The following is a 17,006-nucleotide window of genomic DNA, read 5'->3' on the forward strand; positions in this document are numbered from 1 at the left end:
ATTGTTTATGGGCATTGTTTATCCTATAACAGCAGACATGAAGAGCTAGGACAGAGACCATATGGTATGTATTGTCCAACACATATACTACAACCTGGCCATGCTTTTCAATCATGCTATTTTCCAAAAAGGGAACTGAGGGCTCCATTCCCAAAGGGATAAGGATTCCTATCCATCAGCCACTCCTCGGGAGAAAGATGCGGCAGGGTGGTCTGTAAAGAGTGCCGCCTTGGAAAGCTCACGAGGCAGTTCCGCCCTGTCCTACAGGGTGGCTACGGCCCTGTCCTACAGGGTGGCTGGTATCAACTAAGTGGCAGCAGGGCTGATGTATCTCCAAGGGTGTCTCCATCTCAGACATAAAAACTTCCGGCCACATGGATAAACGGCCAACACAGTTGTACAGGGTTGCGTGTTTAAAAGGCTGCTGGGCTTGGTTGAAAGAGCCCTGGGGTAAAGAAGGATGCTACCACAAGGTTGGAAGACCAAAGCAGGTGGCTCCTCTGCAGGAGAAAGATAAGCACCCCCCCCCAACGTCCCCCAATACTGACAGCATCAGAATCCTGAGGAACAATTCTATTTTGTTGGCGTTGGGATCATTTGGATAAGGGTGGACGTGGCTTGGTTTGGGTTCTTGGTTCGGCTGTTGCCACTTTAGAATTTTTAATTACTTTTTAAACAAGGATCCACTTTTTCATTTTACTCTGAAACCCTCAAATCCTGCCGTTGGTTTTGCATGAGGTAAGAGAAGATTGGGGAGTTGTGTCGACTGCGATGACTTTGGGTTTCTCTTCTTAGTAAATTACAGACCACCCTTTTTTCTTAAGCACAATCCCCTCAAAGTTATTTCCACTTTATTTGTATTGCCAGCTTCCTTTCTTATCACGAGCTTTGCCAAGGGTCAGTGAAGCATGTTGACACTGTCATTCAGAAGGGGGGAACGTGGATGGTCTGGAGACTGCCGCACTTCAAATGAGAAATCCATCGTCCTCATGAAGGGTCCACAGAGCACTATCAGTTTGGCAAACAACAAACCACCCAACCCAGATCCCATCCAAAGAGATAATCTAAGCTATTTCGTTAAAAAGAAAAAAAGAAAAGAAAAAAGTGAGGGGGTATGTGGTCAAACAGTGGCAGAGTGAAAAACGATACAGTTTTGCTTGTATTATATGGTTCTTTGATATCCTTATGAAGCTAAAGCATGCTTCAGTTTTTATCCATCTGGAAGAATACTTCAAAGCCGTCAAGTTCTTTTAAGCAAGCAAGGTTAAAGCCAACTTTCGGGCCCCAGTACATGGTCTTCACTGAGAGAGGAAAGAAGGCAACAAACTCCTTACCGTAGAAGTTGGAGGTAAAACAGAAAACATCGTATCTGCTTTTATCTTTATCCCAAAACCCGTAGTTCCGGACGCCAGGCACCGTGTTCTGGCCTCCGCAGGGCTCTCGGGGCTTGGTGATGGGGTACTGCACAGACCCGTCGCTGAGCCAGCCAGCATTGCACCAGTCCAGGCCGTCCCTCCAGGCGCTGTACAGCTGATCGAAGGAAGCAATCACAGCATCCTGGTCCAGACAAGCTTGCTGTGCCTCATGGAAATTGAGATTATAGCGCCCCAAGCGAGGAAAGTAAGGGAACACCACACCTGTCCAAAGAAAGGAGGTCGGAGGTTATGAGAAGCCCCAGAAGTAATTAATAACCATGAGCAAATCCCACTTGGCTAATGAAAGAAAAACAAACAAACAAATTATGGATGTGTGTGTGTGTGTGTGTGTGTGTGCACTAGACTATCCACCTATTACGGTGCAGTCTACAGTTAACTTGCAATGGCGACCTTCATTTTCACGCAGCTCCAAGTGTCTCTGGTTTTATAACCTCAGTGGTTGACCTCTTTATGGACCATTCACCTCCAGCCTTAACGTTTTCCTTTCTGATAGTGACTAGTCAGCTGAGTATAGTTTCCGTCTAGCTCTCCCAGGGGCTTTTCCTGCTTGGTTACTGACCAAGTGAGAGCACATCCACTTTAGGAAAAAGTCAGTGTTGAACACTAGGATGGGTGTGGGCCATAGAAATAATGATAGGCCAGAGGCATGTGTCAAAATTCACCATGTCTTTGTTGTGGTTCTTCCACAATTATTGATTCATCTTTTGGAGGGGCATCATATTGTCTTTTATGGGAAAAGTTAGATAGCACATTAGCCTTCCAATCACAGTCATGCACACATTGTTCTGCGATGTTTGTTACAGTGCCCACAGTGTGTCCCCGCTCTCCTCATTTTCTTGCTCCATTTTCATTTTGTGTCCTCACCCCCCGCCCCCCACCACCGTTTGCATGTTTGATTTGGGCCAAATGTTACCCTTTTGGTCTCAAATCATGGATTGTTCTAAGGTGCAACCTTCCCTTCCCAAGTGTTATTCTTTCATATGCTTGTCTGTTATTTGGCTGAAAGGTGACCGACCTCTCGTTTCAAGCAAAATGTTATCATAGACAATTTCTGGAGGGCTTCCTCCAGTCCCTTTCAGATCAGTAATTCTGGTCTTCCTTTCTATCTTTTTAAGTTATAATTTTGCCTTATGTATTTTTTTATTCTCTCTAATTTGTCCATAGAGGTAGCTGGACACCAGCTAGCTCTTTGGTCTCAGATTAGGGGACACTATGGTTCACGTGGACCACTAGTCCACTGGACTGATGGCATTCTGGAGTCTTCCGCTTTCTTCATTCTACGCTGCTACATATGAGAAGAGACCAACTCCCATTGGAGTTCTGATTTGCATGTCTGATGGCTAAGGGGGAACCCTGGTGGCATAGTGGGTTATGCATTTGGCTGCTAGCCCCAAGGTCAGCAATTAGAAACCACTAGCCACGCTATAAGAGAAAGACAAGGTTTTCTACTCCCATAAAGAGTTACATGCTGGAACCCCACAGGGGCAGTTCTACCCTGTCCTGTGGGGTCTCTGGGTAGGAACCGATTTGATGGCAGTGAGTATGGAGTTTTCAGTTTCAGGCTAATCATCTCAAACGTCTTTCCATTTTTGTCAGCCATCGGACTATCTTATTTGGTGGTTTGCTCATGTCCTTTGTCAATTTTATAATTGTCATGTCCCTTAGTCTGTAAGTTCTCTTCTTAGCCTATTTGTGAAGACCTTTGATGAGCATTTAATTTTGATGACTATTTGGAGTTTCCATTTATCTTCTTTATATTCTACTGCTTTAGGCCACAAATTAGGGTTCCTATGTTGGTCCCCTTTCTTCCACGAGCATAGTACTTTTAGGCTTTATATTTGTCTTTGATCCATTTTGAGTTAGTTTTTGTATATGGTGCATTTTGTGTATTTTTCCCTAAATCAATATCCAATTCTGCCAGCATGGTGTTTTAAAAAGACTCTCCCCCATTTAATAAAAGGAAGATAAACTGTTCATAGGTGCACGGGTTTACTTCTGGGTTGTCAACTTTGTTCCATTGCTATGCGGCTCTCACTGGACCAATACAACACTGTTCTGGCTGCTTGTGGCTGCAGAGTAAGTACTGAGATCAGGGAGTGTGAGGCCTCCTACTTGAACCTTTTACAATCGTGTTTTACTTATCTGGAGTCTGTTCCTTTCCATATAAATTTGGTTATTGGCTTTTCCATCTTGTTAAAGAATGTTGTTGGAATTTGAATTACAATTGCATTATATCTATGCATGGCTTTGGATAGTATTGGCATTTTCATAATGTTGTCTTCCTAGATATAAGAAAACCAAACAAAAAAATAAACTTTACTGCCATCGAGTCAATTTTGACACATGGCAACTCTGTAGAGCGGGGCAGACCTGCCTTGTGGCTTTTTGAGACTGCGACTCTGCGGGGGGGAGAAAGCCTTATCATTCTCCTGAGGAGTGGTTGGTGGTTTCAAACTGCTGACTCGTGGTTAGCAGCCCAACATGTGACCACTAAGCCCAGCCTGGTACGCGTATCCGTTTTTGTAGGTCCCTTTTGGTTTCTTGCTCTTCCACACTTTAAAACTGAGGGCGCAGCACTCGTGCAGCAGGGTTGCCCAGTGCAATTTGCCATTTGGTTTTTTGATTGCTGTGTTTGTGAGCTCTGGTTGCTGTTTGCATTGCTTGGATTATAGATCCGAGCAAGCTGAAATCCTTGACCACTTCCCTCTTTTCTCCATTTATCCCGATGTCACCTTCTAGTTCCGTTGTGAGGAGTTTTGTTTTCTATCCATTAAGTTGCATTCCAGACTGAAGGCTGCTGCCGTCTTTGATCTTCATCAGCAAGTGCTTCACGGCCTCCTGTCTTTCAGCGAGCAAGGGTGTGTCATCTGCCCATCTCAGTTGGTAATGAGCCTTCCTTCAATCCTGATGCCACTTTCTTTTTCATATAACCCAACTTCTCATATTATCTGTTCGTACAGATTGACTAGGTTTGGTGACATAAGATGAGACTGATGCGCGTGCATCTTTTCTGGTTTTAAACCACTCACTATATCCTTGTTCTATTCTAATCACCACCTCTTGGCTCCATACATAGACTCCACATGAGCCCAGTGTAGTATTGGGAAATTCCCATTGTTCTCAATGCCGTGGGTATTTTTTATGATCAACACAGTTGAATACATTTTCACTGTCAATAAAACACAAGTAAATATCTTTTGGTGTTCTCTGCTTTCAGCCCAAATCCATCTCTCCTTAGCAACAATATCCTTGGTGCCATAACCTCTTCTGAATTTGGCTTGAATTTCTAGCAGCTCCCTGCCAATGCACTGCTGCAACCACTGTTGAAGTTTCATCAGTAAATCTCTATGTGCACACGATATTGATGATACTTTTTCGATTGGTGTCATATTCTGTTGGGTCGCCTGTCTTTGGATTTGGTACAAATATGGGTCTATCCCAGTCAGTTGGCTAGGTATCATTATTTATTATATATATTAAATTCTCTAGTTATTAAAATATATACATTATAGATTGATGTATATTTTTATTCAACAGAATATCAAAATATGAGGTATTATTTCCTGATATATTTTTCATCTAGGCCTATGCCTTTCTGCAGGCAGTGTTTTCCTCGCTCTATCCTTTCCTGAGGACTCCTGAGGTTTTTTACTTACACTTCATCAGTTTGGGTGTCCTCAATGGGCTCAAATCATGTTCCTGGGAAAGGTTCTTTGACTTGGGGGAACAAGTAAACATCTGAAGGGGCAAGATCAGAGATGTGGGGTAGAGAGCGCAGTTTCCCAAAGAGATTCTTAGAGGCCTTGTTGCCCTCTAAGAAGGAGCAGATTCATTGTTGTGATGGAAAAATAAAATCCTTGGCACAGCTTTCTTGGCATTTTTTTCATCAAGACAGTTTTCAATTTTCTTAAAACCATTTTCAAATAAGCTTTGTGAATTTATCAAATTTGCCTCTTTGGAATCCGCCCCCACCCCCCGCCCAAAACAGTCATCCTAAACTTCTGAGCTGACCTCTCTGCCTAGTGGTTCCTCCCAGAAACCACCATGTGGATGGGATGCTCAAGGACAACACGAGACGAAGATAAGTATGTTACTGACAGAATTGTATAGACTGGGCAGCTATCCACTGATCACACAGATGTCTTTGAACACTTCGGAATAATCCCAGGCTTACATGAACTCGATTGTAGTAACAATACCTTTTACTTCCCTTTACTGGTTTTCCTAACAATTTGCAGATAAGTAATTGTAATTTTGGGAGCTTCACATTTGCAGAAACTTTAAAATGAGCTATTTTGCATATCTACTACAAACCTAATTAAGCAGTTTTTTTCCCTGTTAATACAACTGCATTCTCTTATGATTCTCTTTCTGGTTCTTGTACCTACTTCAACTTCCAGTGTCTTCCTTTATTTTGTCCCTGTGCTCTAGAATAGACCCCCCTAAGAAAAAAGTAAATGAGTCAGAAATTTTATCCTCAGCTTCCATGTGCTTGTATTACTAACTGAAATTACATGAGAAAATTTTTTTTACAAATAACATTTCTTCATTGATTGGATTAATTGTGGAAGATTTTAGTTATGCTTTATTTCTGTTTCTGAAGGTAAACAGAGTGACACTGTGCTTGACTTTGGGAAGATGCAGTGGTATTCCAAAAGCACTTATAATGTTTTTGTTTCTGATTTTTACTAATCACAATTTCTCTGAGACGCTGTATTTTCATTTGTGATTTAACGACTCTGTGTCTTGTGGCATGACAGTCACTTTGAAATATAACTCATCGCTTTCTAGGAATAGAACAACATTTATTCTATGTAGCTGTTTTTCAAATCTACAATTGCATCAGCATTTGATTCCTTTGGCCAAATTGTCATGAGTCCTGTCTCACAGCATTCTTCATAATTCCTTTAACTAATTTCATAAACAAGCCCAGTTGGATCAGTTGCCGATTGCCTCCCTCATAGTTGCTAAAATGCATTATTTGAGAATGATTATTCAAGACTTTGCCTTGAATTTCTTGAATAGAATTAGAAATAATTAGCATTTGGTAGCATGTAGGTTGATAACAATTGTCCCACCGGTACAGTAATTTGGTAGAACATATCAAATGTACTATTTGATGACACTGCAGCTCCCGATCGAGGTGAATTGACCATTCACTCATAGGATAATCGGTGCACAGAGAAATGTTTTCTTCCAGAATGCATATTGGACGACTCTACATGTAGAAAGTTCAATAGCTTGAAATCAAGTCTCGTCCACCCAAGGCCTCTGCGGTGCACGTTTGTCTTCCCAGCGCAGGCCAGCTGGCATCCGGCATGTGGGCCGTGCCAGGAAGGCTCCCTGCTCTCACCCTGCCTTCTCAGGTCCTTGGCTGAGGGATCTAACAGCCGAATCAGAGCCAAGAGAAAAAAACAAGAAGAGGAGGAAGGAAAAGACTCTCTTGGTTGCCACTGATGCCTGCCATGGTGAAGGAGAGGGAAACCTGGAACTGGTTCCAGGTGCGAAGTGCTGTATGCCCAGGCACCCAGCTCAGACTCCAACTTGCAGTGGGATGAGCCTACTCTAGTCCTCTCTGTCCCCTCGGGCCCCTTCATTTCTCAGCAAACCATGGGATGCTGGTTAAAAAAAAGAAAATACTTGATTGATCCAGTTAAGATTTCATTGAAAACTAGACCAAAAATGAGAGCAGAAAAAAACCTCCTCTCAAAAGAACTTAACCTGGAGAAGAAGAAAGGCAGACACCTTTGGGTTCGACTTCCATTTCCCAAAGGGCGTAAGAATGGTCACAGTGGGCAGAGAAGGTGTTGCAACTTACAATATTAAAAAACAAAGCAATACCCAAAAAACCAAACTCACTGCTCTTGAGTCGATGCCAACCCATAGCGACTGTATAGGGTGGGGTAGACTGCCCCTGAGTTTCCCAGACTGCCTGTTTAGGGAGGTAGAAAGCCCAGTCCTTTTCCCAAGGAGCCGCTGGTGGTTCTGAACAGCTGACCGTTCTGATCGCAACCCAAGATGTAACCATTACACCGAGTGGAAAATCTTACAGGTCTAATTTAAATTCATCTGAGATTTTTGTACATTTTAAGGACTTTCATTGCAATTAGGAAAATTATTTTCATCAGTAATTTGTCTTTGAATGTTACTGAGCAATTGACTGATCCAGATGCAAATCATTCTGTAGTAGGCCTTTTTATTGTTGTCCCTTTCAAGTTTAGTATAATTTCATACAATCGTTTTTTTGTACTTTAGAAATTCAAAATTTAAAAATGTAAATTAAAAAATTTACTTGACACACTGTAATGAATGTTTGATGCTGTTGGAACGAACACATGCCATGTAACTCAAAGTCAACATCTATCCTTACTTTCGCAGTTTCAAAAGTTCCAGTGTGTTCTACATTTCAGTGAACAAACGTGTCGTGCAAACAGGGACATTCCTGGAACTGCTTGTTTGTCAGTATGTTACTTATTTATTTTACTTGCAGCGAGTTTAGATTTCAACATCTAAAACTGTAATTGCAGAAACTCTCCACGTTGTGTGTGTGTGTGTGTGTGGGGGGGGGGGGACTTGCAGTCGCCACAGCTGACTTCAGGAGCAAATTGGGTATTTTCATCCAACATTACAGAAACGAGAAAAGCCAAACTTTTATGAGTGGAAAAGCAGGGTGTATTGCTGTTCCACAAGTAACATCTGACTCACTTCACCATTATAACTAAATGTCAAAAAATAAGCAAAAGCTCTTTGTGTTTCTCATAAGGGCTAGTATACATAGCTATGAAGGGATTAATAAGGATGACGCGTATCATGGAAAAGAATTATATCAGACTTGTGAGGACAGTCCATTGTAATCTGTTTTTAAGACATTTTTTTAAGATTTATGAAGGCACAGCCCATTTCATTCTTGTTGTGAGGCAATACCAGCTTCATAGACATGTAAGGAGTTATCAATGCCTAGTGCGTGCAAGGAGTTCTGGTGGTGTAGTGGTTGCACTCTGGGCTGCTAAGTGCAAGGTCAGCTGTTCAAAACTACCAGCCTCTCTGTGGGAGAAAGAAGATGCTGTCTACTCTCATAACCAGCTGCAGACTCAGAAACCCCAGGCAGAGTTCTACCCTGAGTCACAATTGCCTGATGGCAGTGAGCTTGATCTTCTGGAGTACATAAACAAAATTAAAGTGAGTTTTGATAACACTCTAAAGCACATGTTGCTAGAAATAATATTTTAATTCGTGTTTACAATATTTATTAAACTCTGACTTTGTTCCTGGCAGTTGACTGCTTTTAAGTAAATTATATTTAGCAGATGGAGACAGATAAATTAGCAAACATTTATAAAACAATGTGACTAAAGTCGGCATATGGTGGAAATGGGAACATTCTAGCTGCAGAGGGAACGGGTTAACATTGATGTTTACTCTTATTCTTGAAGGTATGCATGTTCTTTGGTTGTTCGGCAATGGCTTCCTGTGTGTAAATCTCTCAGTTCAAATGTCAGTTATTTTAAAATAGGTCCTCTGGCTAATGACCGTGTCTATCCTCCATAGCACACAAGACAGATGGCAAAAAAGACCAACTGTGGGGAGCAGAATTTGTCCTCATGGGAATTCTGATTCAGGCAATAAAACTAAAGGGCCATTCCTAGGTCATTTCCAGAAAAAAACTTTGAAAGCTTGAAGAACCCTCCACTCTCCATTACTGCCCTACGCTGCTGTCTTACTGAAGTCTGCCTTCTCCCAAACAGCATTTCTCCTACCTGCGAGCCCACAGATCACAGTGGGTGCGTGCACGGTCCTCAACCGATCCCCTTGGTTCCACATTCCAGCTCCACCTCTTATTAGAGAGGCTACCTGAGAAAGAGTGTTTTCTCTTCCCAGTATCTGCTAATCAGATTACTGAAAATTTGCAAAACAAGTAGTGCACATCATTGTGGCAATTTTCATAACCATATATTTTACTAAAATTTGTCTTATTTTTGGAAAGTGTTTTAGAATCTACTGGACTATGAGGGTGTTGAGGAGCCCCTGCGTGGGACAAGGGTTTCATGTGCTAACAGGCCAACTGAAAGGTCGGAGATAGAAGTCCATCCAGCGGGTCCTCAAAAGAACAACCTTGCCATATCATTCCAAGAGCTCACCCACGAAAGACACTGGCAAGACGTTGCTACTGGACACATAGAAGGTTGCCATAAGCTGGAATTCACTCAACCACAACTGCTTCTTGGTTAAAACCAGGGCCGTGAATAGCCTTGTTATCATGTAGCGTACTTTGGAGAGTGGATTAGAGCAGATATAGGTAGGTTAAAATTGAGCATCTTATCGTTTGATCTTGCCTTTGACCCATTTAAAAATTGTTCTAGTTTTTAATATTTTCTCCTTTCTTTTTGTTTGAAGTCTTTCTCTATTTTATTTTGTTATTGTTGTTAGCTTTAAATGTTTTTTTGTATATTTTTAAGTGTACTAAATCCAGCACGTGTCGATCTATAGAGACTAACTGGAACAATGGTTTGGGAGGTGGGTTACAGCATGGGAGATTGGGGGGGATGGTGAGTTAATAACAAGTATAAGAAGAAGAAAATATTCTAAAATGTATTGTAGTAATTACTGTACAGCTCTTCTTGGCGTTATTGAACTATTGAGTTATGTGATATATGGATTGTTTCCCAATAAAACTGATAAAGCAAACAAAAAGATTGTTGAATGAAAGTACAAGACTCAAGAGGGATGTTGTTGTTATTGCTGTTTCTCATGACACTTAATACTGCACTTGGAAAATATTTATCAACTGAGTCAATCTTGTTGACCACATTCCCTGGGCTCATGTGCAAATATATTACATGGTAGGAAAGTGCTTTCAAAACTGAAAAACCAAACTCACAGCCATCAAGTCAATTCCAGCTCATAGTGACCCTATCTCTGGGTCAGAGTAGAACTGCCCATGCGGGTTTCCAAGACTGTAAATCATTTTTATTTTAATAAAACATTTTAATAGGGGCTCTTACAGCTCGTCTAATAAACCATACATCCATTGTGTCAAGCATGTTTGTACATAGGTGGCCATCATCATTTTCAAAACATTTTCTTTCTACTTGAGCCTTTGGTATCAGCTCTCTTTTGTTTTCCTATCTTCCCTACTCTCCCACCCTCATAAACCCTTGATAAATAATAAGTTATTATTATTTTCATACACCATCCGCTGTCTCCCTCCACCCATGTTTCTGTTGTTTGTCACCTTGGCGGGAGTAGGAGGGTGCTATTGATTGATCTTTGTGATCGGTTTACCCTTCTCCCCACAATTTCCTTTATGCCCTCATGTTATTGCTACTCCCATTGCTGTTCCTGGAGGGTTTATGTCTCCTGGATTTCTTATGTCAAGAGCTCTTATCTGTACCAGTGCACATGCTCTAGCCTAGCTGGGTTTATAAGGTAGAACTGGGATCATGATAGTGGGGCAGGGGGGAGAGGGGAGCATTAAAGAACTAGAGGAATGTTGTATGTTCCATCAGTGCTACAGTGCTCTCCAGTGCTAAGACCGTAAACCTTTATGGGAGTAGAGAGCCTCCTCTTTCTCCTGCGGAGAAGTTGATGGTTTCAAACTGCTGAGCTTGAGTCATCCACTTCCCCTCCAGGTTTCTTCAAAGCATGGGGACGTGGTGATTTGAATTGTGGATTGTGGAGGCAAGAAAAGGTAAATTAATAGCACCAGTAGGTAAGCACTGAACTGCACTAACCCATGAAGACTCTCTGCTTCCATAAAGATTTGCTGTCTCAGATCCTGCGGAAGATCTGACCTGGGATCGCATTACCTTCTCTCACACATTCACATTTCACTTTCAGGAAAAGGGAAAGCAGGTTGCTTACTCCAAGCCATTAGTATCCAGCTGGGTGAGAAATATCTTGTTTTCATAGTAGTTATTTTATGTTACTATTATTCCTGTAAAGAGTTGCAGAACTCACAGCGGCAGTTCTCCCCTGTTCTATAAGGTCACCATGAGCGAGCACCGGCTTGATGGCCATGGCTTTGGGTTTTCTATTATTGTTGGGGGTCATCAAGTTTGTTCCACTTCACAGGGACTCCATGCACACAGAGCTAAACATTGTCGGTCTTGCGCCACCAGCACGATCTTTATTAGGTTTGAGCCCGTTACTACAGTCATCGTGTCCATCAGTCCATCCTACTGAGGAGCTTCCGCTTTTTCCCCGACCCTCGACTTTACCAATCATGATGTCTCTTTCCACGGATGGTTCTCTCTCGATAGCGTATCTGAAATACATGAGAATAAGTTTCCCCCCTCCCTTCCAAGTAGAACTCTGAATATACATCTTCCAAAGCAGAGTTGTAGCTCTTCTGTCAGCGAGCTTCAGTTTCAGCATTCTTCACCAGCACCACAGTTCAAATGGCCGTCTTCTGTCGTCATTGTCCACCTTCCGCACGAAGATGAAGCGGGCGCATTTTAGTCTCCAGTCTCTCACCTTGGCTCTTCCACACTTTAACGAGGTCTGTGTAGCACATGATCCCGATGCAGCACATCATTTAAGTTCCTGACTGCTGCTTCCAGAGCATTAATTGTGGCTCCACTCAAGAAATCCTTGATGACTTCTACATTTTATCCATTTGTCACAATGTTTGTTGATTAGTGGCTCATTTTTGAAGATTGCACTTTTGTTAACGTTGAATTGCAATTTACACTGAAGGCTGCCGTCTTTGATCTTCATCAGCAAGTGCTCAGGCCTTCCTCACTTTCGGCCACCACGGTTGTAGAATCTGCATATCACAGGCTGTTAATAAGCCTTCCTCCAATCTTGATGCCACATTCTTCTTCATCTAAGTCACCTTCTCTGATGACTTGGCTCAGCATACAGATGGGTAAATAGGGTAAAGTGATACAACCCTTGTGCACACGTTTTCTGATTTTTAAATCATGCATTTTTGTTTTTAATTTTTAAAATGAACTTGTATATCATTAAAGACTCCAAGTCAAATTATCTTTTAATTTTCCTCCTTTTTAGCCACTCAGCCCAGTATTTGGATCTGAGGGGCCAGGAATCTGGAGGTGGTTTATTTCCCCGTGATGCGATATTTATTGCGTTTGTGTTTTTCATGTTCAACCCTTCATTACTTCTTGGTCCCCATCCTCCCCTCTCCCTGTTTTCATCCTAGTCCTTGGGCTCTTCATGTTCACCCAAGTCTGGCCTGCTGGTGTGTAAATCACACTTCTGCTTGTTTTCATGATAACAGTGATGACATTTAATGTTTATCTTTGTAAGACTGACTTCCAACCACCGCCCCCCGCCCCCAAACCATGATTATTAAATCATGCACTGCTCTTTAATTCTGTTGAACGGCTGCCTCTTGACTCATGGAAAGGTTTCGTGTGAGTGCAGTGAAGTGCTTTGGAATTCGTATTCTTCTCAGTGGTCTTTATAGTTTGCTATGCTCTGCATAGTCGAAGGCCTTTGTATGGTCCGTAAAGCACCAGCAAACATCTTTGTGGTGTTCTATGCTTTAAGCCATCTGACGCCAGCAGTGACTTCTTTTGTGCCACATCCTCCTCTAAATCCAACGTGGATTTCTGGAAGCCGCCGTGACAGCACTGTTGTAGGCATTTACAACTCTTTTCAGCAACATTTTCCTTGTATGTGATCTTATTAGAGAATTTTCACATTCTCTTGGGTCACCTTTCTCAGGAATTAGCACAAACATGGCTCTCTTCCATTTGGTTCGACAGGAAACCGTCTTCCAAATGCCATGGCACAGACGAGCATGCATGCTTCCAGAGCTTCAACAGTTTGTTGAAACATTTCCTCGGTATTCTGACAATGCCTGGAGGCTTTTTTGCAAGTTGCCTTTTGTGCAGCTTAGAATTCTTGCTTCGACTCCATCTCTGCTTGATTATATGTCACCCCTGAACAGGTTGAACGACAACTAATCCTTTGGATGCGATGGGCATTTTCCTCCTGCTCCTCTCTTGATACTTCCTGTATTTATTCAATGTCTTTCCCATAGTTGCCTTCACATTTCAAGTCAGGCTGGACTATTTTCTTCATTTCTTTTAGCTTGAGATGCACTGAGTATATTCTGCCATCTTTCTTTCTATCTCCAGGTCTTTGCACGTTTTCATTATAAATACTTTGTTTCCTTGAACTGTCTGAAATTTGCTGTTCAGCTTCTTCACTTCATCATTTCTTCCATTTTCTTTTTAAAAATATTCTTTCCCCCTATTCTGTATAGTTTTTAAGTAGCCTCCTTCTATTTCTGGCAATTTATGCTAGTTTCAATTTATTTAAAGTTTCATTAAAAATAAATATGTGGAAACAGTAATTACGGCATGAAGATTATTTGAGTTTATGCAATACTGTGATATGGAAATATCATTTTAGGAAAAAAACTAGTTATTGAATAATCGGTGATATTAAGGTACACCAAGGATAAGAAATCTACCAATATGTATATTCGCAGTGTTGGGATTAACCTAAGACTCCTATACCAAGGGCTCAGAAGTCAGCCGCATACCCCTGAAGTAAAGGAAAGATCTCCCAATTTAGATTTGATGATTTTTTTTCTGTCTAAGCCAATTCCTTTTTCCACCTTGTATAATGCTAATGTTCTTGTGAACCAATGTTAATTAATTGTTAATGTGAACCAATAAACAGGAGGCTGGTGTGGCCACATGCCAAGAATGATAACTAGGAGAATCAAGGCATGGCCACCACAATGCAGTTTACGATATCATGAAACTCATTAGATACAAAAAGCAAATCTCGTACGTGTGACGTGATTCCACGGGATTAGGAGGGCAGATTACTAGTGATACGCAACTCACTGTCACAGATAATTCTCAAAACACCATACTATCTCACAGACATTGGGCTTCTAACAAATCCACACCCCAAGCTTTAAGTACCTAAGGAAGGGAAGCCTTTCTATTAATGCAGTGGAAATTCATGTATCAGTCGCAAGTAAACTCGGCATTCATGAAAATAACATGAGCAGCTACAGCGATGAGGAGGTGGGCACTGGGCAGAGGGGAGGCAAAGGCGCGCCTTCCATAATTGCTCTACTACACATTTTAGGTTTGGGACCTAGTGAATATTATGTATTTAAGAAGTAAAAATACCTCCAGAATTCCTTGGTCATGTAATATTCAATATCCGAGGGATTCTTCACCATTTTAAAAAATTGCTTCTTTATAAAAAAAAAGAACTAACATTTAACTAAATCCAACTTTACACGAGTCTATTTAAATTACGATTTCACAATCACTTTGCTGAATAAAATTCCATGTATTTCGCTAGCAGATGTCCTTTTAAGAAGCTGGCCATTATTTTGAAACGACGATAATTTTAGAAGCATGATAAGAATGCATCTAATCTGAATTTCTCAACAACCCTGCACCAGGATTTAAGTTTTGAATCATATAAAGCAGTTTCAGAACATGGTCAAGCCCATTCGCCAGCACGTCCCCGCTCGCTGCAAATAGCTTCGGTTTTGCACATCACTACTGTGTGTGCATTTCAAGGGTGAAAGCAGGAATCGTGGGCCGACTGCAAAGTACGAAACAATAGAAGGAACGTGCTATGCACGGGCTTGTGATTTCTCACAGTATTCCTATGGTAACCACTAGGCAATACTTCTCATGAAAACACGTGTGTAATAATAGTTCATTAGCATTTCTAAGTTTCACATGATTTCCACGCACTTACCTTGTAGCTCCAATGCTACCACAGCAGTATTATCTTCTAACCCTTCAATCACCTCACACTTATATCTCCCGTAATCCTCCAGGGTCAGGCCTGTGATCACCAGGGAAGCATCACTGTCACTGCTTTGCTTCAAAAACACTCTACCCTGATAGTGTCCATAGGTTCTCCTGTGGTACCCCATGGAAACAAGCACGTCTTCTTCCTGGAGGTAATCTGAAGTTAGCTTGGTCCACTTAATGCGGATTCTGTGTGTTCCTGAGCCAAATGCTCTGGGGTCTCGATAAAATGTACATGGCAGTGTAACGTTGCCACCTCTGTGTGAGAACACTTTGGCTTGTTCTGCTTCCACACGTAGACGAGGGCCATTTTCTGCTATAATTAAAAATAAAAAATAAAAGATTAATTCATGTGATTTTTGGAATTGTTTTTGGAAAATACAATATGCTAACTATTCAGAATGTTTGACAAAGAATTACTTTGGATAATTAGTTATTCTACTTTTAACTATATAGAAAGATATATCTACTACACAAGACATTCATAAAGTAGTTGCATCTTTTAAACCTATGAATAAAGGAAAGATGTACACTATAAACATTATGATATATAAGATACAAGATTTCATAGTCATCTGAAGTCTGCTGACATAATACATTCTCCTTATTTTTCTGGTTCTATCTTGTTCTACATTGAAATATAGAAAATAAAGAAATCGGTTAAGAAAAGTGAGCAAGTTATATGATCATATTATAAAAATAAACAAAAGATAAATTGATAGGTAAATTAATCTCTTCCTTGATGAACTTTCACTTATAGTAAAAATGTATTATATTCATAGGGAAAATATCAAGCTCTATGCTTCACTTTCATTGTATTTTTTTGGCCAGAGAACTCATATTGTTCTCACATGTATGTATGACTTAGGTTCAAATATAAGCCTATGAGGTGTCCTTCTGAATCATTTTAATAACGCGCATCTGTTTTATTTTTACCCGGAGGCTAAACACTCAAGGTATTTCCAATGAATATTTTCAACAAACTCCAGAAGGTTTTGAAACATATACCCAATTAACCAAAGAAATATGTGCTCATTTATTTAAATCTCCTTCTCTCTCTCTCTCTCTCTCTCTCTCTCTCTCTCTCTCTCTCTCTCTCTCTCTCTTTTGCTCTGTCTTGTACACTTACCACATCTACCCCTAGTTTTCTTGCCCCTTTGGTTCCCTGCCTCATCATCCAAGGACCTTGTTACCTCCCAGAGAGCACCACAATATTTCAGGGCTGCCAAGGCAGCTGTTCTACTGATTTCTAGAGAGCCAGGTATTATTTTCAGATCTTGGCATTCTCTGGGGTTTCCCCTGGTTAACATGTCGGGCTTTGACCTTGACAAAGACTCTGGAGTATGTAAGATATTAAAAAATGAGAAGCGGATATACGATACATAAAGTTTATTGCCAATACACACCTTTCGCACTCTGCCAACTAAGTATCTTGGATAACACTGCCGTTCTTCCTGCTTTACGCTGCTGAGCACTGAGCACCAAGTAATGCTTGGCCATGAATCATTTAAGATTCACAAATCATCAGGAAGAATAACCAGTCACTGGACGGAACTCAATAATTCATGATGCAATGCCAGACAATGATTCAGAGGTTTTTTAATGTTCAAAAAAATACAGTTCTATTTTTATCAAGTAGTAATCAGAAATAACATTTAAAAATAAACATAACATTTCATTTATAAATCAGCCCCCAATTCTAAGAACCCAAGGGGTTTAACAAAGCCATCTGTTCTCTCTTTGAAAGGATAACGAGAGAGGGTAATAACCGCCTTTAGCATTCAAATAAAATAGATCACACATTCTGCTT

At 41.0% G+C, this 17,006-nt stretch overlaps 1 protein-coding gene across 1 annotated transcript in view; it reads right to left on the reverse strand.

Moving 5' to 3' along the window:
* HAPLN1 (hyaluronan and proteoglycan link protein 1) overlaps positions 1 to 17,006 on the reverse strand; it is a 44,759-nt gene that overhangs the window by 1,472 nt on the left and 26,281 nt on the right. The window contains exons 2-3 of the mRNA XM_075543068.1: positions 15,141 to 15,512; positions 1,335 to 1,637 (exon numbers count right to left, since the gene is read on the reverse strand). Of these exons, the coding sequence (XP_075399183.1) occupies positions 1,335 to 1,637; positions 15,141 to 15,512 (675 nt within the window). The remainder of the gene's footprint in view (positions 1 to 1,334; positions 1,638 to 15,140; positions 15,513 to 17,006) is intronic.

The sequence above is a fragment of the Tenrec ecaudatus genome, chromosome 2 (assembly GCF_050624435.1).
Source record: "Tenrec ecaudatus isolate mTenEca1 chromosome 2, mTenEca1.hap1, whole genome shotgun sequence".
NCBI lineage: Eukaryota > Metazoa > Chordata > Mammalia > Afrosoricida > Tenrecidae > Tenrec > Tenrec ecaudatus.